The sequence below is a fragment of the Peromyscus leucopus genome, chromosome 2 (assembly GCF_004664715.2).
Source record: "Peromyscus leucopus breed LL Stock chromosome 2, UCI_PerLeu_2.1, whole genome shotgun sequence".
Taxonomy (NCBI): Eukaryota; Metazoa; Chordata; class Mammalia; order Rodentia; family Cricetidae; genus Peromyscus; species Peromyscus leucopus.
The window spans coordinates 61,914,281-61,941,021 of NC_051064.1; the positions used below are offsets into that span (position 1 = coordinate 61,914,281).

At 43.5% G+C, this 26,741-nt stretch overlaps 1 protein-coding gene and 1 non-coding gene across 2 annotated transcripts in view; one reads left to right on the forward strand and one right to left on the reverse strand.

Moving 5' to 3' along the window:
• Positions 1-21,174, reverse strand: part of Hsdl2 (hydroxysteroid dehydrogenase like 2) — a 45,792-nt gene extending 24,618 nt beyond the window's left edge. Inside the window, exons 1-6 of the mRNA XM_028856429.1 lie at positions 21,053-21,174; positions 10,063-10,226; positions 9,055-9,153; positions 7,810-7,924; positions 4,369-4,472; positions 2,784-2,882 (exon numbers count right to left, since the gene is read on the reverse strand). Coding sequence (XP_028712262.1) covers positions 2,784-2,882; positions 4,369-4,472; positions 7,810-7,924; positions 9,055-9,153; positions 10,063-10,226; positions 21,053-21,069 — 598 coding nt within the window. The 5' untranslated portion in view covers positions 21,070-21,174. The remainder of the gene's footprint in view (positions 1-2,783; positions 2,883-4,368; positions 4,473-7,809; positions 7,925-9,054; positions 9,154-10,062; positions 10,227-21,052) is intronic.
• LOC114682531 lies at positions 5,203-5,309 on the forward strand. The gene has a single exon (XR_003733052.1). It is a non-coding gene; the product is annotated as a U6 spliceosomal RNA (small nuclear RNA).
• Positions 21,175-26,741: the final 5,567 nt, after the last annotated feature.

Consider the following 26,741-nt stretch of genomic DNA (forward strand, 5'->3'; position numbering starts at 1 on the left):
AAGCTGTATACAGAATGTCTACTTTAGAGCAAGCAGAAGGCAGGCATACTGCACACTCTTTCATCCACTGACTATTTATCAGTATTCACTGAAATCTAGGACTTCAGAGAGATGGTTCAGCAGTTAAAAGCACTGACTGCTCTTCCCAGGGTCCTGAGTTCAATTCCCAGCACCCACATGGCAGCTGACAAACATTTCTAACTGTAGTCTCCTGGGATCCAATGCACTATTCTGGTATACAGATGTACATGCAGATAAAACATCCATATATATAACATACTTAAAAAATTTCACTGAAATCTACAATGACTACAATAAGATGGACTGTTGTGGGATAGCTGTATACTGTTTGAGCATATATTGCTGTGACTGGTGTAAGAAAAAGCTGAATGGCCGGGCAGTGGTGGTGCACGCCTTTAATCCCAGCACTTGGGAGGCAGAGGTAGGCGGATCTCTGTGAGTTCAAGGCCAGCCTGGGCTACTAAGTGAGTTCCAGGAAAGGCGCAAAGCTACATAGAGAAACCCTGTCTCGAAAAACCAAAAGAAAAAAGAAAAAAAAAAGAAAAGAAAAAGCTGAATGACCAATAGCTAGGCAGGAGGTATAGACAGGACTTACATGCAGAGAGAGAACTCTGGGAAGAAGGCAGAGTCACCTGCCAGACACAGAGGAGGCAGAATGGGCAGTACAGAGAGATAAGGTAACAAGCCATGCAACAGAATGTAGATGAAAAAATGTGGGTTAATTTAAGTTATAAAAACTGGTTAGGAACAAGCATAAGCTAAGGCCGAACTCCATAATTAATAATAAGTCTCTGTGTCATTATTTGTGGGCTGGTGGTCCTGACCAGAAACTACTACTATACTACAGACTCAAAAGACACGGTCTTCATCTTCAAGAAGTTTCCATTCAACTAAGGAAGGCACTAGACAACAATACTTATAAAGTAATCAATAAGTTATAAATGTTGTAAGTGATATAAAGGAGATTTACATATTATCAAAACTAATAGTGAATCCTAATCTTGTAAGACCTATTAGCAACATTAATACAATTGATCATTTCCTCTTGTGACACTTCCTGTAAGTGGCCTGCCTTCAAGACTTCATACCATGAGTTTCTTCCTACCTTACCTGTGGAGTCCTTCTTTAGAACCCATTCATGTTACAATGACATAGTCCTTTCTCTGCTTCTCAGATGTCACATAATCTTGAGACCATCATATTACCAATATTACCATTCATTGCTGATAATCCATAAATGCTTACAGCTAACCCTCAGACTCGTCGGCTCAGTTGCCTACCATTAATCTCCATCTGGATGCTCCAACACAATGTCCCCAGTTAAGTCCTAATCTTGCTATCTACCCTTCTCTATCTATAACTTTCTCCATCTCATCACGCAGCCCACTGTTGTGGTTACTTTCCCTCAGAAGTCTTGTAGTCATCGATGATGCTTCCTTATCTCTCTCATACCACATCCAGCCCACCAGGAGACCCTGCTGGCACCACCTTCAGATTACCTCAGCACTGACCTCTCCCTCCTTTACCACCACCACCGGGTCATGGTCACTGTCATCCCGTCAGTGACTACATTATGTTATTTCAGTAACCTCCAAATGGCTTTTCCTTTTGCTTCCTCAGCATCCAGCCTCAACACTCATTTACTCAGTAAAATCCTGTTTTGCCTCCATTTCCTCATCAATATCAGACCATCATTCCTACTACTTTGTCTCACTTCAGCTCCACTGGTCTTGTCCCTGCTCTTGGATCCTGAGACCAGACATTTCCATCCACAGGAATTTTGTATTGGCTGTATTCTTGAACACTTTTCTCTCAGCCACAAGGCTAACTTCAATCACTTCCAAATCTTTGCTCAAAACCCACATTCTCAAAAAGGTGAAACCTTTCTACCCTACTAGAAGGTAAAACCTGGCTGGGTGCCTCCCTGCACTCAGAGGCAGAGACAGGTGGATCTCTGTGGTTTGAAGGCCAGCCTGGTCTACATAGTGAATTCTAGGAAAGCCAGAGCTATGTAATAGAGAGATTCTGCCTCAAAAAAGTAAAATAAATGAATAAATACAAGTTAAAAGCTTCTCTCTTCAATGCCAGAGACACCCAATTTTGCTTCAGTTTTTACAAACATTACTACCTTCTGGCATACTAGCTATGAACTCCCACGCTCAAGTGATTCTTCTGGCACAGCCTCCAGGGTATCTAGGACTACAGTCATGTGTATAAACCTAACTCAACTACCACTTCTTTAATTAGCCTTTCAATCTGAGAAATCTAAGAGAATTTGCTGAAACCATGTCCTGAGACTCTCCATATGTTCTAGCATTATGCTCCCATCATAGCTGCTGGCTAAAGAGTCAGCCACTTAGTTAAAGCTGGGAGCTGGACGATGACGGACTGTTATGATGTACAGTAAACATAAAGTCAAGGGGATGGAGAGATGGCTCAGAGGTTAAGAGCACTGTCTGCTCTTCCAGAAGACATGAGTTCAATTCCCAGCACCCACATGGTGGCTCCCAAGGGCTAACTCCAGTTCCAGGGGTCCCCGACACCCATGGCAAAAACCACAAAAGCACATAAAAATAAAATAAAATATAAAAAGATTATATAAAAAAAACATAAAGTCAGGTGACCTGAGATGCTTCACAAGTTGTCCAGGACAGGGCTAAAGAACTAGCTCACTGGCAGAACGCTCACCTAGAGTGAGACACTGGGTTCGAGCCTGGTGTGGAGGAGAGTTACAAATCAAATTAAGTGATTTAAGTACAAACCTGTTTTAGGCCATAAGGCATTGACTGCAATTTCACCTCTAAATTCTTCTGCCATTCCAAGCACACACATAGACATGCCATATTTGGCAATGGTATAAGCTGAAAGAAACCACAAAGATAATAATATAACTGAAAAACAAGTCTTTGAGTAGAAACAACCAACTTTCTGTTAATATTTTCTCCCTGGTAAATTTTTGACAATTCTTTTTGAAATACAAAATACATAAGATAATTCTTTATGTAGACAAGAATGACTCTGAACTCCTGATTCTCCTGCCTCAGTCTCCCAGGTATTAGGAGTATGGTTCACATCTGACCAAATATGCTGGTGCTGTTTGTTTGTTTTTAAAGACTATATTTGTATTAATTATGCATACATCTGTGTGTGCCATTGAGTACTGGAGGAGACCCAAGTTGTCAGATGCCCCAGGGCTGGTGTTACAGCTGCCTGATGTGAGTGCTGGATCTACATAGCAAGTTCCAGGACAGCCAGAGCTCCATGGTGAGACCCTAACTCAAAAACAAAGCAAGCAAACAAATGAAGACTGAGGTGATTATTTAGAGAGAGTTTCACTCACAACTCAACCACACAGGTATGGTGTAACTTAGTGGTAGAATAGGTTCTCCAACACCACAAAATAAAAGGTAATCGGGCTGCAGAGATGGTCCAGCAGTTAAGTGCACACTGTTCTTGCTGAGGACCTGAGTTCAGTTCCCAGCACCCATGTCAGGCAGCTCCCAACTGCCTGAAACTCCAGCTCCAGGGAATCTGATGCCTTTCTGGCCATTAATGGCACCTGCACTCATATGCACATAGACACACACACACACACACACACACACACACACACACACACACAAATTTAAAAAATAAAGGCTTCCAATTGACTGAACTTCATCAACTAGAGAACAGCTTTAGTCTTGCTCTGTGGGTTCCTACCCCAGTGACTTCCTAAATACAAATGAATAAGGACTAAGTATTTGATACTGCTTTAAGTGAGGTGCGATGCACAGCTCTTGTAAACCACATTTGCCTTACGTCATTCCTTTGTTATGAAAAGTAAAGTATTTCATATTTTCAACTCTAACAAATTACATGTAAACAACACACCTACTGAGACACAAAAAGTGGTGGAAATCTGTATAACTTGAGTAGTTACACAGTATACATATTTGCCAGAATTCATTAAATAAAACCATTAAGACCTGTGAATTATATCAAGTGGAAATTATACTTCAAACTTTTGAATTACAGATAAATGATTAAGAATTTACTATCTTGAGCCAGGCAGTGGTGGCACACGCCTTTAATCCCAGCACCCGGGAGGCAAAGCCAGGCAGATCTCTGTGAGTTTGAGGCCAGCCTGGTCTACAGAGCGAGATCCAGGACAGGCACCAAAACTATACAGAGAAACCCTGTCTCAAAAAAAAAAAAAAACAAACAAAAAGAATTTACTATCTTGATCACTGATGTAGCAGAACATTCAATATTCAGTATTACATCCAGATTGTGATTACAGAATAAATACACTGATTAATTCAAAACAAATGAGCCAACCAAACTATCCCCTCAGCTAACACTTACCACAGTGCTGTTTGAACCACAGAGGATTTAGGTTCAAGGGTGGGCTGAGATTGAGAATATGAGCTACTTTGCTCTTTCTTAAAAAAGGAATACATGCTTTGGATCTGAAAAAGAAAGAAACACAAGTCAAGTCAATAGCTTATGTTTTATTTTTTTTTTAATATATATTTTTTTAAGATTTATTACTTTATTACGTATACAGTGTTCTGCCTGCATGAATGCCTGCAGGCCAGAAGAGGGCACCAGATCTCATTATGGATGGTTGTGAGCCACCATATGGTTGCTGGGAATTGAACTCAGGACCTCTGGAAGAGCAGCCAGTGCTCTTAACCTCTGAGCCATCTCTCAGCTCCAATAGCTTATGTTTTAAATACTTCGACAGAGCAACTGAAACTGCTCAGTCGCCTATCTGGTACATCTTGTTTGCAGAGTACTTTTGTTTTCTAGACTGAAAATAATAAAAGGAACTGGTTTTCATGCTTGAAACCATGCTTCATGTCCTGACCACATGACTTGCTTAATGGCCAAAAATCAAATCCGTTCTTTATTAGTTTTATGCTCAACTGAGGATATCTTTAACCACAACTGTCCCAAAGTCTCCCATCCAAACACACACTCACAATTTCCAGAAGCAGTTAATATACCTGTCAGACAGTCATAGGTTCAAATCCTGCTTCTTCCCTTTTGTATGCCACTGGGTAAATCAGCATTCTAGTTCTCAGAATGTTACAATAAAATGGGTAATACCCCCCACTGTCTAGGACTGATCCTAGGATTCAGATGAGATACTTCAGATATGCATACGTTGAACATGAAATAAAAAGCTGTTATGGTGTGCTTGCTTCGGCAGCACATATACTAAAATTGGAACAATACAGAGAAGATTAGCATGGCCCCTGTGCAAGGATGACATGCAAATTCGTGAAGCGTTCCATATTTTTTGAGACAGTTGATTAGCTTGATCTGTTTGGGAGGCATCCAGGCAGTGGGACCGGGTCCTGTACTCACTGCATGAGTTAGCTGTTTGAAACCTGGGGCTTATGCAGGGATGCTTGGTTCAGCCTGGGAGGAAGGGACTGGACCTGCCTGGACTGAATCTACCAGGTTGAACTCAATCCTCAGGGGAGTCCTTGCCCTGGAGGAGATGAGAATGGGGGTGGACTGAGGGGAAGGGGGGGCCTGGGAGGAGGGAGAACAAGGGAATCCGTGGCTGATATGTAAAATTAAATTAAATTATAAAAGAAAAGAAAAAAATTTAAAAATAAAAAAAAAAAAAAAAAAAACCACTGTTAGGAGTGGCATCACATATGCTAGTTTATTTTACTGATACAAAATGCAATGTGCCTTTAAGAGCAATATGTAATTGAGAGCTTTGGCTTTGATTACTGTTTTTTTCTTTTTGCTTTTTGAGACAAAGTGTCACTACATAGGTTAAGTTGGCCTAGAATTCACTGTGTAGTCCAATCTAGCCTTGAACATGGAGCAATCCCACTGCATCTGCCTCCTGGGTGTTGAGACTATAGGTATGTGCCCCTTTAAGGGCTAATTTTATTTTTAACTGCTTACTGAAATACATTGTTTATTTTATAAGAGATTTATAACCAATATTTTCATAATTTTAAGTATTAAAGTCATAAATCGTATAGCTAAACAACATATTGTAGCTCAATTATCGCTTTAATTCATATTCAAGAACATCTAAGGGCATCAAGCATGGCAATACATGACTATAATCCCAGCATTTAAGAAGCTGAGGCAGGAGGATTGCAAGTTCCAGGTCAACCTGAGCTGCATAGGGAGACCGTGTCTGAAAAGTACAAGAGAAATTCTTGAGGTTGGGGCTGTAGTTCAGTTGTAGAGCATCTGTCTATGATGCATAAAAAATAAGGTTCAAGCCCCAGCACAGAAATAAAAAAAGGGGGGTTGTGACCTAAATCATTCTTCTTTTAGGTCAGTTTTTGTTTGTTTGTTTGTCTTTCAAGACAGGGTTTCTCTGTGAAACAGTCCTGCCTGTCCTAGATCTTGCTCTGTAGACCAGACTGACCCCGAACTCACAGAGATCCATCTGCCTCTGCCTCCCTGAGCACTGGGATTAAAGGCGTGTGCTGCCACCGCCTGGCTGGTCAGGTTTTTTTTTTTGTTGTTGTTGTTGTTTGTTTGTTTGTTTAACTGTTATGATTTCCAAATACAAAATTGTTACCAATTCCAACATTTTTTTTTTCCATTTTGGTTTTTTAAGACAGGGTTTCTCTGTGTAGCCCTGGCTGTTTCAAAATTCATTCCGTTGAACAGGCTGCTTTGAACTAAAGAGATTCAACTGTCTCTGCCTCCCAAATGCTGGGATTAAAGGTATGCTCAGCCACTCCAGTTTATACACCAAATACAATCAATACCACTACAGAGTTTTTGTGCAAACTATTTTTCATTCCTAAAGGTGTTTCACTTTTTTTAAAAAAGATTTATTTATTTATTATTATATATACAGTGTTCGGCCTGCATGCATGTCTACATGCCCGAAAAGGGCACCAGAACTCATTACAGATGGTTGTGACCCACCATGTGGTTATGGGGAATTGAACTCAGGAACTCTGTAAGAGCAGCCAATGCTCTTAACCTCTGAGCCATCTCTTTAGCCCAGTGTTTCACTTTTATAAAGGTGAAATGAGGACAGGCAAACAATATTATAACTGATTTTCATTAAAACTAAAATTGCACTCAACCAATCAATAGAAAAAAAACTGAGTCCATTCTAACAATACGACCATACTTTGCAATCAGAGGAAGGAGTTCATTTCATTTACATCAAAAACATCAGCTCTCTTGTAATCTATAAAAATGCAATTTGCTAGCCAGCAAGGCCAATAACTTTACAAACCCACATCACACTTTTCATAACAACAAGCTCTGTCTTATACATCATATTGAAAACTCTCAGCACCACACTTAGACGCCGTGCTGGCCAGTTTAATGTCAACTTAACACAAGCCAAAGTCATCTGAGAGGAGGGTACCTGAAATAAGAAATGCCTCCATAAGATCTGGCGAAGGAAGCATGTAGGGCATTTCTTAATTAATGACCAATATGGGCGGGCCTAGCCCATTGTGGGTGGTGTCCCCCCTGGGATAGTGGTCGTGGCCTCTGCATTACTCCTGCCTCCAGGTTCCTGCCCTGTTTGAGTTCCTGGACTGACTTCCTTCAGTGATGGACTACGACGTGGAAGTGTAAGCCAATTCAACTCTTTGTCTCCAACTTGGTTTTGGTCATGGTGTTTCATCACAGTAATAGTAACCCTAACTAGGACAGATACTAATATCATTAGCTTAATTAGATACCAAGTAGATTTTAAATTGTACTGCTGTTTGGTCTCATCTGTTTATATGTAAGTAAGTTCTCTGAGAACACAATAGTACATCCTTCCCCACATTCTTGTTTGTGACTCACGTAAGGTAGGTGCCCCTGGTGTTCACACTCATCATCAAGTCCACTCTCTTTGTAGGAGTATCCAATGTGTTGGTCAAGCTAATAGCACTCGCATTGTTCACCAAAATATCAATTCCTGTTTCCAAAGAAATCAGTTCCATTTTAATGCAAGTCAGAGTCATCCCCGCCCCTCATATACACAAAACATTTCGTCCATGGTTGATCCCTCAGCTGATTCACAAATAGGCACAGTGGAGATACAGCCAATTACCAGAGCTCTATGGAGAACCATAAGAAAGCTTAGTCCTTCCAAGCTGTAGTTACAATCCCTAAGTATCAGTCTTCTCTCACTGGTCCAGGAACCTTGGGTCAAATCCTCTCTAGTACTCTCTGACCTATGACTTTTCCAAGAATACTAGTCTCTCTTTCCACACAGCTCCTTTGTTTCTTTCCTTTTCTTTTATCTTTTTTGGTTTTTCAAGACAGGGTTTCTCTGTGTAGCCCTGGATGTACTGGAACTCACTCTGTAGACCAGGCTGGCCTTGAACTCAGAGATCTGCCTGCCTCTGCCTCTGCCTCTCAAGTGCTGGGATTAAAGGTGTGTGCCACCATTGCCCAGCCATAGCTCCTTTCTTAAGGGAAGGGCTCCTTTCTGGTATTGGAAACTGTGGAAAAAGAATGATCTTGAGTTTCAAATTCCAAACAAGACTTTTTAGTGACTCATATACAGAAACACACACACACACACACACACACACACACACACACACCTAAAATAATTCCAATTTCTGTGTACTCTATTCAGTTTCTACCTATATGCAATATATCTTTTCAGTTATATGCTCAACAAAAATAACAAGTGAAAATTTCAGTGAAATGGTAAAAATACTTCATTGAAAATATTGCTATTCAGAGGTTGCTAGTTACATCTAAGGTGAGAACAACCATCTGTGACTTGTGAAGAAGTTACAAGAAGCTCAGGCTATCAACCAGTTGGCTTCAGTGAGTTATATACCCCAACTTCAGGTTGCAACAAAAGGAAGTGACCGCAGTCACGTGACTCATTCCGTTCCTCTCACTGCTCCATTTTACCGCGATTGTTCATCTCTGACTGGGCCTAGTTTCCATAACATTTATCACAGGTATGCAGGTATAGGAAAAACAGCATAAACAGGGCCACATACTCCCATGGTTCAGGCCTCCCTGGAGGTGGTTACAGCTCTGTTTTCTCAATGCTCAGTAAGTATGTCAGAATCAAGGGACTACCTCCGAATTTCTCGACAGCTTTTTCCACTGCACTGTTGATTTGCTGCTCATCTCTCACGTCAACAACACATGGCAAGGCCTTGCCTCCAGCGGCTTCAACTACAGAAAAGCAAACAAAAAAGCATCAAAGTATGTATAATTACACCTTCGTTCTGATGCAACAGTAGTCCAAAGAAAAAGTTCCCCGTTTCCAGAGAAATTGAGATACATTACAGGGTCTTATAACCACAACAGACAGACTGACTAACCCAACCAGCTGGGGCTCTGCGGGCTCTAGGCATGAACAGTGCACACACATACATGCAGGCAAAACACTAATGCACACAAAATAAACACCTCTAAAAACAAAATGTTCACCCCATCCTACCGTCAGCGTCTCCTCTCCACTTGCGCTTTACCTCCACCTCCACCCAAGAATAACTGTTGTAAAGAAATGATTTTTTTCCCAGTATAGAACCCTGGACCTTGCATCTCTAACTTACAGTCCCAGTTCTGAGATATAACTATCCTAGAATCTCTCATAGTGTTCAAAAGAGCTAGCGGTGAAAAAAATGGAGAGAACTCCCTCTCTTGGCAACAAAATAAATACTTTTTAAACACACAATTTTTTTTATTTATTTTTGAGACAGAGTTCCACTATGTAGCCTTGGCTGGTCTGGTTCTCACTCTGTAGACCAGGCTGGCCAGGAACTCACAGGTATCCACCTGCCTCTGCCTCCTAAGTGCTGGGATTAAAATGTGCATCACCATTTACTTAGTTTATTGTAATGCACTCGCACATGCTATAACATGCACAAGCAAGTCGCCTCCACAGCGCGGGTTGGGGATCTGGCGCAGGCTGTTGGGCATGGCAGCAGGCACCTTTCTTTACCTGCTGAGCCACCTCACCAGCCCTGAACACAATTACTTTTAAAGTAACTTTCAAATAGCTCAAACCAAGCTCTACAGCAAATGATGCACCAAAACCACTGTAAGGAGAGTCCGTGAAGAGGCAGTTGTCACACTCACTTTCCTCAGCAGCAGTGTAGATCGTGCCTGGGAGCTTCGGGTGCGTCTGGGTGGTTTTCGCAGCGATGACAATATTTGCTCCATCTTTCGCTGCTTTCAACGCGATAGCTTTGCCAATGCCCCGGCTTGCACCGGTGATGAAAACCGTGCATCCCGCTAGCTTCCTAAACGGAGCAAAGGGGACCCTATTAGAGACTTCACGCTTTTATTTATACCAGCTCACATGCATTTTCATGATTTCCTCTACACCCCCACCCGACAGATTATAACTCCGCTATATTTCCACTGCATACAACTGATAAATTTTTTTTTAAAGATTTATTTATTATGTATACATTGTTCTGTCTGTATGTATCCCCACAGGCCAGAAGAGGGCACCAGATCTCATTACAGATGGTTGTGAGCCACCATGTGGTTGCTGGGAATTGAACTCAGGACCTTTGGAAGAGTAAGCAGTGCTCTTAACCTCTGAGCCATCTCTCCATAAATTATTTATGACAGTTACAGCTGGCCAATCTTATCTGAGATCTGCAAACAAAATCTGCTCAAATACAAAGTACATCTTAAAGAGAAGACATGCATTTTTTTCCATGGGAAAAGTATTCGCAAGGCTGTGTGTGGTGTGTAGGATGTATGTGTGCAGATGTATGTGCCTAAGTGGATCCACAGAGACCAGAGAAGGACCTCAGGTACCCTTCTCTCATCACTCTCTACTTCAGTTCTCTTGAGACAGGGTCTCTAGTGAGCCTGAAGCTAGGCCTATAGCAAGCTAGCTGTATATAACCCCAGGATGCTCTGCCTCTGCCCATGGCAGAGTTACAGAGTGTCAGGTTACAGGTTACTGTACCCATACCCAGCTCTTTTACAGGGGAGTTGGAGATTTAAACCCAAGGTCCCCAGGCTTACCCAGCAGGCACCTTTACCCAAAGACTCATCCGCTAGCCTGAGACTTTTGTTGTTGTTTGGAGACAGTCTCATATAGCACAGGCTGGCCTTGATCCCCTAATCCTCCTGCTTCTACCTTCTAAGAGCTGGGATACAGGCATATACCACTATGCCTGTCAACAAGGCTTATTTGTGAGTGGCAGACTTACACATAAATTTTTATTCTTTACAGTCTATAGTACTTTTCTAATTTTCTACACTAAATACATAACACTTGATCTTTAAAAAATTCTCTAAAAATAGTAGCTAGAGTGGAAAAATGCAAATATGGATTAACTAATGAATGGATAAATATAAGTGGTTTACCCCCACAATGGAATAGTGTTCAGTAATGAAATGGAATGAATTACTAAGATATACTACAGTATGGACAAACCATCTAATCACACAGATCACTTAAGATTCCATTATATGATGTGGACAGAGCAGTTGAACCTGTAGAGACTCCAGTGGCTGCCCGGAGTGGGAGTGGGAGGGTTTGGGAGCCAACAGCTGAGGCCTAGGAACTTCTTTCTGGGATGACAAAGGTTCTAAACTGATTGTGGGGCCTATTTTTTTCTATGCAGATAGAGACCCACTGACTGATGATGGGTGTAAGAATTACGTCTCAGTAAAGCTGTTAAACAAGCCTAAAAGGGGCAAGAACAGCTGACCAGAAATAACCCTGGTTCAAATATCCTGACATCCCCAGCTCCCATTTCATTCTCTGTTCCTCCCATCTTCACACTGAATTTTCTACTTATCCTGCTGCTAGGTGACAACTAGAAAGGTGATAACTAGATAGGTGAGTCTGTAACAAATGAACAGGAGGCTCCTGCAGGTCCTGGGGGATTACACCCGCGTAGGCATCGCAGGTGCAGGGAGGGCGATTTTGAAATAAAGAATAATCATGTATCAGTTGCTTTCCTGTTTCTGTGATAAAATACCATGACCAAAGCAACTTAGAGACGAGGAAGGGTTTATTTGGTTTTACGGTGCCAGAGGGGAAAGGTGCTACTGTCACAGCAGGCAGGCCTAATGGCTGAACAGCAGCCTGGGAGTTCACACTGTAACTACAGAGGAAGCAGAGAGCAAACTGGAAATGGTAGCTTGGCTTTGAAGCCTCGAAGCTCACCCCAGTGACATACTTCCTCCAACAAGGCCATATATCCTAAACCTACTAAACAGCACCACCTGTAAGTGAGTGTTGCAACTCTGGGGGAAAGGTGGCCTGACTGTTCAGGGCGTCAGGCGACACCTGGAGCTGCTAGGACAGCTCTGGCAGCTGGAGCTGCAATAGGACAGCTCAGCCCTGGAGGGGAAGGTATCCCGGATACTTCGAGCTGCTAGGACAGCTCAGCCCTGGAGGGGAAGGTATCCCGGATACTTCAAGCTGCTAGGACAGCTCAGCCCTGGAGGGAAGGTATCTTTATCTTGACTGTTCGGGAGTCAGGCTATACCTGGAGTTGGGGTGTGGTGGGGAATGGTCTCCACACAGGATATAGTAATCCTGCTCCTCTCTTGGAGAGCCACTACAGATGAGCTTTGCCTAGCCCCTCCTTAAGGGGGCTTCCCAGCAGAGCCCTGCTTCTTCTCTGGCCCACAATGTTGCTTCTTTTGTTTCACTCTGCTAAAGGGGAACCCCTGCTCTGGCTCTGGCAAAAAAGTTGTTACTTTCCTGCTCCACCTTGCTCAGCTCCTAAAGGATGTCTTACCAAGGTTCTTCTCTGCACTGGCGAATGAAGATCTTCACACCCAAGACTCTTTTATTTTGTTTTGTTTTGTTTTGGTTTTGTTTTTCGAGACAGGGTTTCTCCATGTAGTTTTGGTGCCTGTTTTGTATCTCATTCTGTAGACCAGGCTAGCCTCGAACTCACAGAGATCCGCCTGGCTCTGCCTCCCAAGTGCTGAGATTAAAGGTGCGTGCCACCACCACCCAGCCCCAAGACTCTTTTGAGAAAGAGATTTATTTGGGAAGGAGGAGTCCAGGAGAGTGGCCGCCTCTACTAGGGTGGGAAAGAACAGGCACAACTGAACAGGCTGGGTGGTTTATATAGGATTTCTTAGGGGCAGAGTTTTTCCAGGGGAAGATTTTCTGCCCAGGGATTGGTTATTTTTTTTCTCCTCAGGAATTGGTTAGTTTTGTTGGTCCAGGGCAGAGATGGTCCTGATTTCAGAGCCAAATTGTGTTTCTTTCACTGGCCTTTCTTAGCTTTTTGGGTCTAATTCTAAGGTCAGGGCATATTTCTTTCACTGGTTCTGATTCTAGAGACAAAGTGTGTTTCTTTGGCACTGGTTTCAGAGTCAGGGCATGTTTCTTTTGTTCGGGGTTCAGGGATAAAGTGTTTCTTTCTCTGGCTCAGGTTCCAGATCTAGGCTGTGTTTCTTTCACTGGTTCTGGGCTCCAGGGTCAGGGTGGGTTTCTTTTTTTTCTTTTTTACAAGTTTATTTATTTATTTATTTTAATATATATATTTTTTTATTTTATTTTATTTTACAATATCATTCAGTTCTACATATCAGCCATGGGTTCCCCTATTCTCCCCCTCCCAACTCCTCCCCTTACCCCAGCCCACCCTCCATTCCAGGGTGGGTTTCTTTAGCCAGCCCCCTTTCCCTACACCACCACCTGGAGATCAAGCAATCAAAAATCTCATCTTCTGGGAAACACTGTAATCCAAACCATCACAAATCACTGTGAGGGGAAGAAACCAAAGTAAAGAAGTGGGGAGGAGACAGAAAAGTAAAATACAGTAAACATAAAAAAAAAAAACATGTAAAATGAGTGTATAAAGCCTAAATAGAAACAGACAATGGTGTACCTACTAACCAAGCCAAGAAACAGAGTAGTACCAAAGCCACCAGCCCACCTCTCTGTTATGGTTTGAAAACAAAACATCCTCCACAGTCTTTTTTTTAACAATTGTTCTCAACTGGGGAGTTCTTTAGGGTGCTCCTTCAGAAGGCTGGCTGGGGACGCTCACTAAGGGCAGGCCCTTGAAGGTTCTACCTGGCCCCACTTCCTGCCCCTTTCTCTGCATCTTGGTCCACTGTGATGTGGAGCCTCCACACGTCCCTGCTGCCCCACCCCATACACACACACACACACACACACACACACACACACACACACACGATGGACTAAGTCCCTCTAAAGTTATGAGTCAAAATGAGCCTTCCCATCCTTGTTTCTGAGAGGTATTTTAGTCATAGCAATGCAAAATAACTAAAACATTCCCCAACTCTACCTGCTGCCAGCATCCACCCCACAAAGCAAAAACTACTTTACATGTTAACATTCATTCTTTTAAAATAATATACAATACCTATGCATCTATATCTAACCCAGGGTCAGACAATTATGGCCCACAAGCCAAGTCCAACTCATTACCAATGTGTGTAGAGGAAGGGTGGAAGCTAAGAATGGCCTTTCCAGATGAACATTTGCAACCAATTTAATGACAGAAAATACCAATCCTAAGCCCCAGTTTGTAGTACTTTGTTATAACATCCTAGAATGCTAGATCACTCTAACAACTCTCAAAACTTCTTATGAGATATTGTACTACAAAAAAAAAATTCTGCCCAATTATTTTGAATATCCACAACAAAAATATTATGAAGATTTATTTTTATGTCTTAATATATATAAATGCATCCATCTCCAATGTTGCCTTTTGGTTCATAAAACCTAATATTTATTAGCTGACCTTTTACAAAAAATCCTTTCTAACTATGGTCTGAACAATGCACTATTTAGGCTTTTTGCCTCATTTTGAACTCTGTATAATAGACTGATAACATATGTAATTCTGTTTAGAGAGCTAGCCGTAACCATAGTTATTTTTCATCAGTACACAAATCCCACACACGAACACACTGTAAGTTATCCACTCTACCATTTAGCAATAGTGTAATAAATGTTGCTGAGATCATCTTCCAGTCACTTGTGCCAGAGCTTCTCACACACCAGTGAAACTGTCCCTTATGCACTGGTTTCTTGTCTCAGTGTGACAAAATGCCTTTTAAAAGCAATGAGAGGAGTTGGAGAGTTGGCTCAGCAGTTAGGACTGGAATTTGGATCCCTGGAATTTGGATGCCTGCACCATACCAGGCAGCTGACGAATGCCTACAACTCTGGCTCAAAGGATCCTACTCCCCCTTCTGGCCTCTTAGGCATCCACAGACACCCGGAAACAGATAGACACACATAAAATAAACATCTTTCAAAAGCAACGAAGAGTTTCTGAGGGCTCCCAGTCTGAGGGGATGCATGGCAGGGCAGGCATGGTGGTGAGAAAGTGGGGTGCTGGTCACAGTGTGACTGCAGTCGGGAAGCAGCAGAGACAGTGCTGCTGCCCACTTCCTTGACCCTTCCTTTCCCCTTCTCGCTTAGTCCAGGCCCCACGCCATGCTGTGGTGCTTCTCCTCATACTCAGGGTGGTCTTCTGTTTTCAGCTCCACCCCTCTTTAAACCCCCTTCAGACACACCCAGAAACATGGCTCCTGGTGACTCTAAATCCAATCAAATAATTGAAATCAGGGAGGGCGCCTAGCTCAGTGGCAGAGTACACAGGATCCTGAGGTCAATCTCTGCCACTGTAAAAGGGGGGGGGGCGTGCTGATGTGTCTCTTCCCTTACAAATCAACCACCATATTTTATATGACACTGTTATGGATCAAAGAAAACCTCAAAGGTAACCAGAAATTCTGGGGCACTCCTTCCTATTCCCCCTAGCCCCCGGACTCTGGCTTGACCTCCTAGCTTTTGTTCAACAAGAGACTGTGTGATAAGCACAGCGTAGTGGCACACATCTTTAACCCCAGCACTTGGAGGTAGAGGCAGGTGGATCTCTGAGTTCAAAGCCAGTCTGGTCTACAGAGTGAGTTTCAGGACAGCCAGGACAGTTTCACAGAGAATCTCTGTCTCGAAAAACAAAACAAAAACAAAAAACAAAAACTTAAAAAAAAAAAAAAAAAAGCTGGGCAGTGGTGGCACACGCCTTTAACCCCAGCACCCGGAAGGCAGAGGCAAATGGATCTCTGAGTTTGAGGCCAGCCTGGTCTACAGACAGAGTTCCAGGACAGCCAGAGCTGTTACACAGAAAAATCCTGTCTTGAAAAGCCAAAAAAGGTCGAGGGTATAGGTCAATAGTACATGGGTATAGGTCAGTAGTACAGTGCATGCTTTAGTACATATGAGGTCCTGGGTTTGATACTTAGTACCATAAGGGAAAAAAAATAAACTGTCAAGTTAGACATGTGACAATAGAAATCCCAAGCTGAGCATAGTGATACACACCTGGAATCCCAGCTCTTGGAATGTTAAGTCAAAGAATTACCAAAAGTTCAAGGCCAGCCTGGGATATACAGAAAGTCCCAGGCTAACTTGGGTTAGAGACTCTATCTGAAAGAAAGAGAAGTGGGGTGGGGAGAGGGGAGGAAAGGGAGAGAAAGGAATCACTGAGATTTGGGGGTAATCATAACCAGATACTGACAGAGACTTGACTCCTCTAAATGAGGACAAGGGAGGGCAAGGACCTGAGAGCCAGGTGAGAGAATGAAAAGAATTTTTCCAGGCTCTCACTCATGTCAAAGGGAAGAACAAAGATGCCATCTGTCCTTCTGTCGGTAAGACAGAACAAGAGACAGATAAGCAGAGGCCCGAGGAGACGGCTCCGTCAGTGAAGAGCAAAGAACAAGAGACAGATAAGCAGAGGCCGAGGAGACGGCTCCGTCAGTGAAGAGCAAAGAACAAGAGACAGATAAGCAGAGGCCCGAGGAGACGGCTCCGTCAGTGAAGAGCAAAGAACAAGAGACAGATATGCAGAGGCCCGAGGAGATGGCTCCGTCAGTGAAGAGCTTGCCCCAAGCTTGAAGATCTGAATTCCGACCTCACATGCACATAAGAAGCTAGCTGTGGTAGGGCACACTGCAGAAGAGATCTTTGTGAGTTCAAGGCCAGCCTGGTCTACATATTGAATCCCAGGCCAGCCAGGACTACACAGTGAACCCTGTGTTAAAAAAAAAAAAAAAAAAAAAAGTATACACAAACTACTCAAGAGATGTTTAGAGGCTAGAGAGATGACTCAGAGGTTGATTAGAGAGCTCGGCACTCTTGCAGAGGACCAGAGTTCAATACTGAGCACCCACATCAGGCAGTTCACAATCTAACTCCAGCTCCAGAGAACCTGATACCTCTTAAAGGCTCCATGGGCACTGTACACTCACGATACACATACATGAAAATAAAATAAAAAAATACAAATAAGAGCCGGGCGGTGGTGGCACACGCCTTTAATCCCAGCACTCGGGAGGCAGAGCCAGGCGGATCTCTGTGAGTTCGAGGGCAGCCTGGGCTACCAAGTGAGCTCCAGGAAAGGTGCAAAGCTACGCAGAGAAACCCTGTCTCGAAAAACCAAAAAAAAAAAAAAAAAAAAAAAAATACAAATAAGGAGATGTTTAATGTTAGGTACGCCCATGAAAATGTCTGCCAACTGCTGATTTACAGGCTTATCCCTCTGCCTGGAACACAGCTGGACTGAATCCCAGTAGGATAAAGGGCATACTCCTGCTCACCCAGGGTTGGGGCATTGGCAACAGGGGCAGCAGAGGCAGCCAGGTCTATCCTACAAAGTCCTCTAGCTGCAGAGCATTAGAATCAGGATGCCCATGGCAAGGGTGTTCTCAATGTCACTGGCAGGTGACTAGAATCTGCAAATACAGAGACAACCCAAACTTTGATTTGCCAAGAGTCTCTCAAAATTACAGTAAATGTGATTAAATTTTAAACCATTTTTAAAAAGAGTAACAACTTCTTTAAAATATATATATCAGCAAAGCATGCCTTTAATCCCAGCACTTAGGATGCAGAGGCAGGTGAATTCTGCATCCTGTGAGTTCGAGGTTAGCCTGGTCTACAGAGAGAGTTCCAGGACAGCCAGAGCTGCACAGAGAAACCCTGTCTTGAAAAAACAAAACAAAACAAAAAATATATGTAAATATATATTAGCAAGGCTCACATTCTAAAATTTCTAAACTAAATACCCAAGAATAGCCAGGAAGATTCTAAAACACAATCCAAACGACAATTGGCTTCTCCAGATTTTAACATAGTTTGTAAACTTGTATAGACAGACTAGGTAATAGAGGACAGAGTCTAGAAACAGATCCCTATGCACACAAAATCTTCATTTATAATAGTGATAAAAGTACCCTAAGGGAAAAGAATTAAATGATCAGGCCAATTTGGCTGACAGCAGGGAAAGCCATCTAAACCAAAATGAAATGGGCTTCCTAACTTACTTCCTAGGCCAAAATGAATCTTAGGCGGATGAGAAAATATGGATATAGTACACATGTATATATGTTTGCCATAAAATATAAAATATTTACTGAAAATATAAAACTAAGGGCTGGGGAGTTTAGCTTAGAAGAACTTGTCTGCGGCAAGTGAATGCCTGAGTTCAATCCCCAGCATCACAAAATGAGCAAATAAGACAGTGTAAGACCATAATAGATTAGAATACCACCTTAAACAAAAGACCTTAGTTGAGTGTGGTCTTACAGGCATGTCACAAAAACAAAATAGCATTAAAAGAACAGAGTGGCCGGGCGGTGGTGGCACACGCCTTTAATCCCAGCACTCGGGAGGCAGAGCCAGGTGGATCTCTGTGAGTTCGAGGCCAGCCTGGGCTACCAAGTGAGCTCCAGGAAAGGCGCAAAGCTACAACAGAGAAACCCTGTCTCGAAAAAAAAAAACAAAAAACAGAGTGATAATTCTGACTTCAGAAAAGCATATTTATTCATGTTCAATGAGTATTATAGTCAACAAAAAGAGCTCACTGGTTCAACCAGATAAATAAAAAGATACAGAGATGGCTTTAGACCCCACTTTCTCAGTCTCTGCACAGCTGACATTTTGGACTGGACAATCTGTTATCAGGGGCTGTGTATCACCTGCAAGCAGTTCACATGCATCAGTGGCTCCACTCCCTTAGCTGCTATATAGCATCTCCTTTCATTGTGACACTCACCATCTTCTCAGATATTGAAAATGTCTTTTGGAGGTCATAGTGCCTCATCTTCGCTAGTGAAAACATAAAAGCAAAGTTACCTGTAATGAAGAGCCTCTCCCCACTGGATTTGTATTATCAAATGCTTTGTTACTTACTCTGCCTACTCATGTGTTAGAACTATTTCAATTACTCTAGTTTTATAAACTAGTTTAATATCTGGAAAAGCCAGCCCCCCTCCTTCAAGTTTTGTTTTTGTCTTTTCTGGCTACTCTGAAGTATTTATTTTAGAAACTTTAGACCTGAGACTGGCTAGGTCGGATACTGTTCTCTCATTCATGCTTTTGACTGCATAGTCCTTTTGGTGATGAATGTCTTTCTGTCTGTTTTGTTTCTTTTCTTTCTTTCTTTCTTTTTTTTTTTTTTTTTTTTTTTTTTTTGAGACAGAGTTTCTCTGTATAACAGCTCTGGCTGTCCTGGAACTCTGTAGACCAGGCTAGCCTTGAATTCAGAGATCCATACATCTGCCTCTGCCTCCAGGCTAGCCTTGAACTCACAGATCCATACATCTGCCTCTGCCTCCTGGTTCTGTCTTGCAACGTCAACCTTTAAAATGTATATTCTCCTCGAACCACCAATTTTGTTTTCAAGCATTTATCCTAGATGGTACATTCATCTATGTGTAAGCAGACAAATAGAAGAAGGATAAGGAAGCCGCTAGGCATGGCAAAGGCAGAAAGATCTCTGTGAGTTCAAGGCCAGCTTGGTCTATATAACAAGTTCAAGGACAGCCCAGACTACATTCAAACAAAACAAAAGAATAATAATGGAAGCAAAGATGGAATAAAAACAACACCAACATAAAAGATAACAGAACAACTGGAAATGACTTAGTACCCCACAATAAGGAACAGGTTAAATAACTGATGGTCTTCAATAACAATACGCAACCATTAAAGAGAACAAGGAAGAGCTGCACATACTGGAAACTTCTGTATAGCCAAGACATGTCAGATAAAAACCACAAATCCAAAATGGAGTTTGCTACTTTTTTCTAAAAAGTAGGAGCTGTCCCTGTAGGGTGTACAAAATATGTTTGTAAATGCAAAGAATACAGATATATCAGAGAGAAATTGGATATTTAAGGATTAAGTGATTTTCATTTATACCCTTTTGAACTATTGAGTTTTTTAGCTGGCTATATGTGTCAAGCTAATTCCAGAATGGGCTTGTCACTTGCATAAGACACCCAAACTTTATAGAACACAGTAGACCCACCTGAGTTTGGTAAGAACTAAGTAGGGCAAAAGACACTGGAGGAACATTGTTTAATAGGTATTTGTTTTGATTTTGCAAGACTGAGAAGTCCTGGCGATTGGCTGCACAACTGTGTTAATATATGTGTGGAGGTTTGCAGGAAAGGGAGGTGTAGACAGGATCTCATTCTGTAGCCTTTGTTGACCTAGCACTCACTATGTAGACCAGGAGAGTCTTGATCCTACAGTTGGGATTAAAAGCATATGCCACTATGCCTGGCTAGACTGGGGTAAATACACTTCACTTTAAGTTAAAAACAAAAATTAAAAAAAAACCTGTCCCCAAAGGTATTTGTATTGCAACATTTTAACTCGCAGTTAACTTGAAAAGCATTTTCAAAACACACCATTCTTTTACTGTCCTACAATCAAGCATACAGAACAAACAGAAAGTTTAAAGTCATTAACTGTCCCCAGAGACCTTTCACCTAGAAGCTGAACGCAATACTGTCACCAGACCAAGCTAAAGGCAAGGTCGGGGCCACACTGGGGTGTCGGGGACACCTACCCTCGGAGACCCTCCCTATGGGGTATCTAACAGCGCTGCGCCCTACAGTTCACAACTTTGGGTTCTCCTGTAGGACACAACTTTGGGTTCCTGTGCACGCGCTGTGCCAGCGACTCAATCTCCTCCGCGCACCGGAGTTCCAGCGCGCGCCGCAGCTTCGCCGACCCTCGCTGCGCCCGCCGGGTAGCACCCGCGACCTCGCGACCCACCACCCCCTGTCCCCTTACCCGGTGTTGGGCAGCATGACCTTCGCAGCTCAGAGGACTTGGGAGCAGTGGGACAGCGGCGAGCCGTGAGTGACAGGCGAACCTCCCCTCCTCATTTAGCCGCGCCCCCGGCCCCGCCCCGAGGCCCGCTCGGGAACCGGCTCTCCTACAAGATGGAGATCGCTGTGTGCGCCTGCGCACGCCGGGCGCTAGGCGAGACTTTCCACTCCACAAACGACGCCCAGGAAACCAACTCTCTGCGCATGCGCCCTGGGAGCCACCTCCGCCCCGCCCGTTTCCCGGGTCTGGCGATGACAATCAGTGTCTCCCGTGGGCCGCTGGCGTGTCCAGAGCATCAGTCCTACGTAGGCTTTCCTCCGCAGTCCGACGTTCGGCGCGGCGCCGGCTCCGGTCCAGCAGGATGGCCGATTGCCAGGCGCGCCGGGGACTGACCCAGGGGTGCTGGGCGTCGTCCATCCCCCGAGCCAAGGCGTTCGCTCCGAGGTCCCTCAGGAACGGTTGTGGACGTCTGAAAAATGCTTTTGCATAAAGCTGGTCAGCGTCGCATTTTAGCAGCCATCGAATCTGGACTTAGTCGGCCTGACCTCCAGTGTCTGTAATTAGGCGGCGAGAAGGCACCTCCTGGGAGAGATCTTTGCAAGGACCACCCACAAGAATCCATCGTTTATCTGGGCCACAGAAGCCAAATGTGGAGAAGGAAATTCTTAGTCCTGGAATGAATGCTGGAATGAGGTCGATTCTGGAATCCAGTTTCGCCTTGGAGTTATACCTAACTCAGCTACTCTGGAAACGAAATTGTTTTGTATTTTGTAACGGTAGAAAAGATGCTAAAGAGATTATCTGAAGCCTAGCTCAGGAAACCAATTTAAGATAGGTATGTACCCTCCTATTTGACACAGGCCAAAGAGATTATCTGAAGTAGTTCAGGAAACCAACTTTAAAAAAAGGTTGTGAATTTTTTCAGTCTTAAAATTGGTATCTTTGCAGGGCGGTGGTGGTAATTCCAGTACTCGGGAGGCAGAGGTAGGCGGGTCTCTGTGAGTTCGAGGCCAGCCTGGTCTATAGAGTGAGTTCTAGGACAGCCAGGGCTACACAGAGAAACATTATCTCTAAAAACCAGAAAAACACGGGGCTGGAGAGATGGCTCAGAGGTTAAGAGCACTGGCTGTCCTTGCAGAGGTCCTTAGTTCAATTCCCAGCAACCACATGGTGGCTCACAACCATCTATAATGAGATCTGGTACCCTTTTCTGGCATGCAGACATACATGCAGACAGGACACTTGTATACATAAGTGAATCTTAAAAAAATAAAATAGCCGGGCGGTGGTGGCGCACGCCTTTAATTCCAGCACTCGGGAGGCAGAGGCAAGTGGATCTCTGTGAGTTCGAGGCCAGCCTGGTCTCCAAAGCGAGTTCCAGGAAAGGTGCAAAGCTACACAGAGAAGCCCTATTTCTGAAAAAAAAAATATATTATTTTATGTTTATGGGTGTTTTGCCTGCTTGCATGTCTGTGCTCTTCCTGTGTGCACTGCCTGAAGAGGCCAGAAGTGGGTGTCAGGTTCCCTGGAAATGGAGTTACAGGCGGTTGTTAGCTGCTACATGGGTTTTGAGAATCGAACTCTCCATCCTTTGGAAGAGCAGCCAGTGCTCTTAACCACGGAGCCATCTCTCTAGCCCTAAATTAAATCTCTAAATTAAATTAATAAAATAAATAAATAACAAGACTGGGGAGATGGCTACATGGTTAAAAGTGAATGCTGTCCTTGCTGAGGACCTGGGTTCAATTCCCAGCACCTGTGTCTGGTGGCATACAGTCACCTACAACTACAACTTCTGGGGGTCTGATGACCCTCTGTCCTCCACAGGCAAGCCCACGCATGGGCATACACAGACACGCACTTATACATAAATATAAATAGCCAGGCATGGTGACATACACCTTTGATTCTAGCACTCTGGAGGCTGAGGCAGGTGGCACTACATAGTGAGACCCTGTCTCAAAGAGATTAAGTAAATAAATAAACAATCAATCTACTGCATTAAATATTTTAACTAGTGTTAAAATGTGACTTAGAGTTATCCATGGCCTTCCCCAGTAGTGATTGATGTAGCGTACAAGCCAGACATGGTGTCCCATGCTTCTACCCAGCCTTCAGGAGGCTGAGGCCAGCCTAAGCTGTATAGTGAGACCCTATCTCAAAACAAAACCCAAGCAATGCCAGAGGTGGAGAGTGGGCAAGGAAGCACAGGTCTTGTTAATATTCGATAAGGGTTTACAAGATGAACAGTTTGGGTGTGGACTTTAGAAAGATTTCTTCTGGCTGCCGTGTGAAGAATGGCTTCCAAGAAGATTGAGGCACAGAAGCCTATAATAATGTCATTAATAAGAAAAATATTAGATGATGTGGCCTAGAGCAGTGATGGTGGGTGGGAAGATATATTTAAGAACTAGAACCAACCAGATTTAACTAATGAATATACAGAGAGAAGAGAAGATGGTGTCACAGATGACTGCCACATTTCTGGAAAATTAGTGGCACAAGACAGTGGTTTCTCAAAAAATTTTAAAAAAATTGCCGTATGATTTATCCTAACTCCTGGCAAACTGAAGAGAGGTTTGCACACCTATAAAGGTAGCAGCATTATTTAGAATAAACAAAAATTTGCAAGTATGGAATGGTCAACTAAATGTAGTATATATGTACCATGTAGTATCACTCAGGTGTTTTTTTAGTGGGGAGGTTGGGTTTTTTGTTGTTGTTGTTGTTCTGTTTTGTTTTTCAAAACAGGGTATCTCCATGTAGTCCTAGCTGTCCTGGAACTTACTGTGTAGACCAGGCTGGCTTCAAACTCACAGTAATTCTCCTGCCTCTGCCTCCTGAGTGCTGGGATTAAAGGCGTTCTCTGCCACCATCTGGTGGTGTATGATGGTGTATTTTTATTTTATGTATATCAGTGTTTTGCTTGTATGTATGCCAGTGCATCCCATGTATGCATTTCCCTCTGGGGCCCAAAGAGCATTGGATCCCTGGATTGAACCTTGGTCCTCTATAAGAGCAGCCTTAGCCTCTTAACCACTCAGCCAGCTCTGCAGCCTTCCCAAAATTAAATCATTTTCAAAAAAGCCAGCCAGCCATGGTGACACCTCTCTAATCCCAGCTTCTTGGAAAGAAGAAGGAAGAGAGTTACAAGACCAGTGCTCACCTGGGCTGCATAGGGAGTTCAAATTTAACACCAGTTAACTGAGCAGGACTCTGAGAATTAACTACATAGTGAGACCGTGTCCCCAAACAAGACAAAGCCATGGAATGTACATGTCGTCAGTTTGTCCAGACATGGGTGTGTGTGGGTTCACACAGATCCGTGGAAAGAAAACTCAGAGGCATCTTAAGAATGAATCTAGCCTGTTATGGCTGCAGGATGGTCCAGCCTCGAAGGACTGAAGCACTATCCCTTCGCCTAGGGCATTTTTATTTATTTACTCTCTATTTACAGTTTAGCCAGTTAATTTCCGTACCTTCAAAGCAACCTGAAAGGAGCTCCCAGAGATAAAAATGCCAAGTGCAAATTACTTGGTTCCTCAGGTACTATGGTTTTCTGGATTTCCTGAACTAAGTTTTGCATAGGCCTTTGATCCTTGGGGGACTCTCTGATCCTTGACTCTCAGACAAGGTTCACATAGGGCGATAAGAGAAACATAAGGTAAGAGAAACAAAAGGTGTGGTCAAACAAAGGAAGAAGTAGGACTAGCTGCTGCCCCTTGGAGCCAGGCCAGGAGCTCAGCAGGAACGCAGCCACATGTACAACATAGCACATGAACACTAATGTAAACCATGGACTTGACGGACACTACATCAGTGTTGGTTCAGTAATTGTATCAACTCTAACACACCGATTTGGGGTGTTAATGATAAAGAGGGGTTCACAGGTAAGTGACTAATCTTCATTGTCAGCTTGACTGAATTTAGAAACGTCACCACGGAAACACATCTCTGAAAGGGCCTATGAGGGTATTTACAGAGTTTTTAACTGGGGATGGAGGACTCTCACCGATTAGGTGACCCGATTCCATGGGTTGGACTCTAGGTCTGAAGAAAACAAGTCTGAGTACTGTCATTCAGCTCTGTTCTTCCTGGCTTTGGATGCAATGCCCAGCTGCCTTCCCCGACAGGATGATGGACTGCATCCTCGAACCGTGAGCCTGAAGAAACTCTTCCTACATTGTCCTCATCAGGTTTTGTCACAACAACAATTAAGATACTAATGCAAGAGGAAATCCATACTTTCTACTCATTTTTTTTGATGAACTTTAAACTGTTCTAAAATGTATGCTCTGTTCAGAAACAAACAAACAAAAAGCTAAGACGGTACTAGCATAAAAGCAGGCAGGTAGACCAGTGTAATGTAATTGGGAGCCTAAAAATAAACCTATCTGTTGCCAATTGTTTTTATCAAGTACGCAGACATCATTCAGTTTGGGCCAAAACATCCTATTTTACAAGGACGTCAAGATAACTAGAAATTCACATGCATGGAACTGGATCCACCCTTGCACTTCACAGAAAAGTCAATGGAAGATAGATAAAGCCCTAAACGTAAGAAGCAGAACCGTAAAGTTTTTAGAAACACAGAGGTCCAGCAACAAAAGCCCAAACAAGAAATACAAGGCATTGGGACTCATCAGAGTGTAAACTATCTTAGGCAGAGGGTACACAGCTGTCAGCCCACTCTCTGCCCCTTGCCCTGTACTCAGCAAACCTATTTCCTCCCTACTAAGTGTTTTTACTTCCCCCCTTTTCCAATTTTCGTGTGTGTGTGTGTGTGTGTGTGTGTGTGTGTGTGTGTGTGTGTGTGTCTGCCCTAACATGTATGGGGGTATAAGTGTGTGGCGCACATACGCATGTGTCCGCATCCATATGGAGGCTAAGGTTGACGTCGGGAACTTCACTCCGTGAGGCAGTGTCTCTCATCAAACCAGAGTTCGTCAAAAGAATAAGGCTAGTCCTACTAGCCAGTTTGCCTGGGACACTGAGACTGGAATTAAAGGCAGGTACCACGTCTGCCCAGCATTTACCCGGGTGCCTGGGGGGACCTGAGGCATTTGCTTTTACCTCTGAGCTACTTTTTCAGCCACTCAAGATATTTGTGCCTCCAAAGATGCTATCTAGGAATGGAAAGAATGCTGGGCATGATGGTACATGACTGTAATCCCAGCACCAGGGGAGTGGAAACAGGTGGATCTGGAGCTCAAGGCCATCCTTGACTTTACCGAGTTCAGTGCCAGCCTGGTTACCTGATACCCTGTCTAAAAGAAAAGAAGAAGTTGAAAGGACGACTGATAGAGTGGACAACCAGATGTATAAATTGTCTACCTGATGAAGAGCATTACCTAGCATTTGTGAAGAGCTTGCGACATAGCAAGAGCGATAAAAGGCCCAAGTTTAGAGTGGACGAAGAGGGCCACTGAAATGGCCCTGTGGGTAAAAGCGCTTGCTCTGGAGACTGATGAGCTCAGTTCGGATGCTTGTGGGTGGAAGGAGAGCCCCGACTTCTGCAGGGTCTCTCCACTGTAGCACTCAGGAGCACACCTGAGACTTTAATAAGTGATCAGAGAGGGGCTGGAGGCATGGCTCCATGGTTAAGAGCACTGGTTGCTCTTGCAGAGGACTCAGTTCAATTCCCAGCACC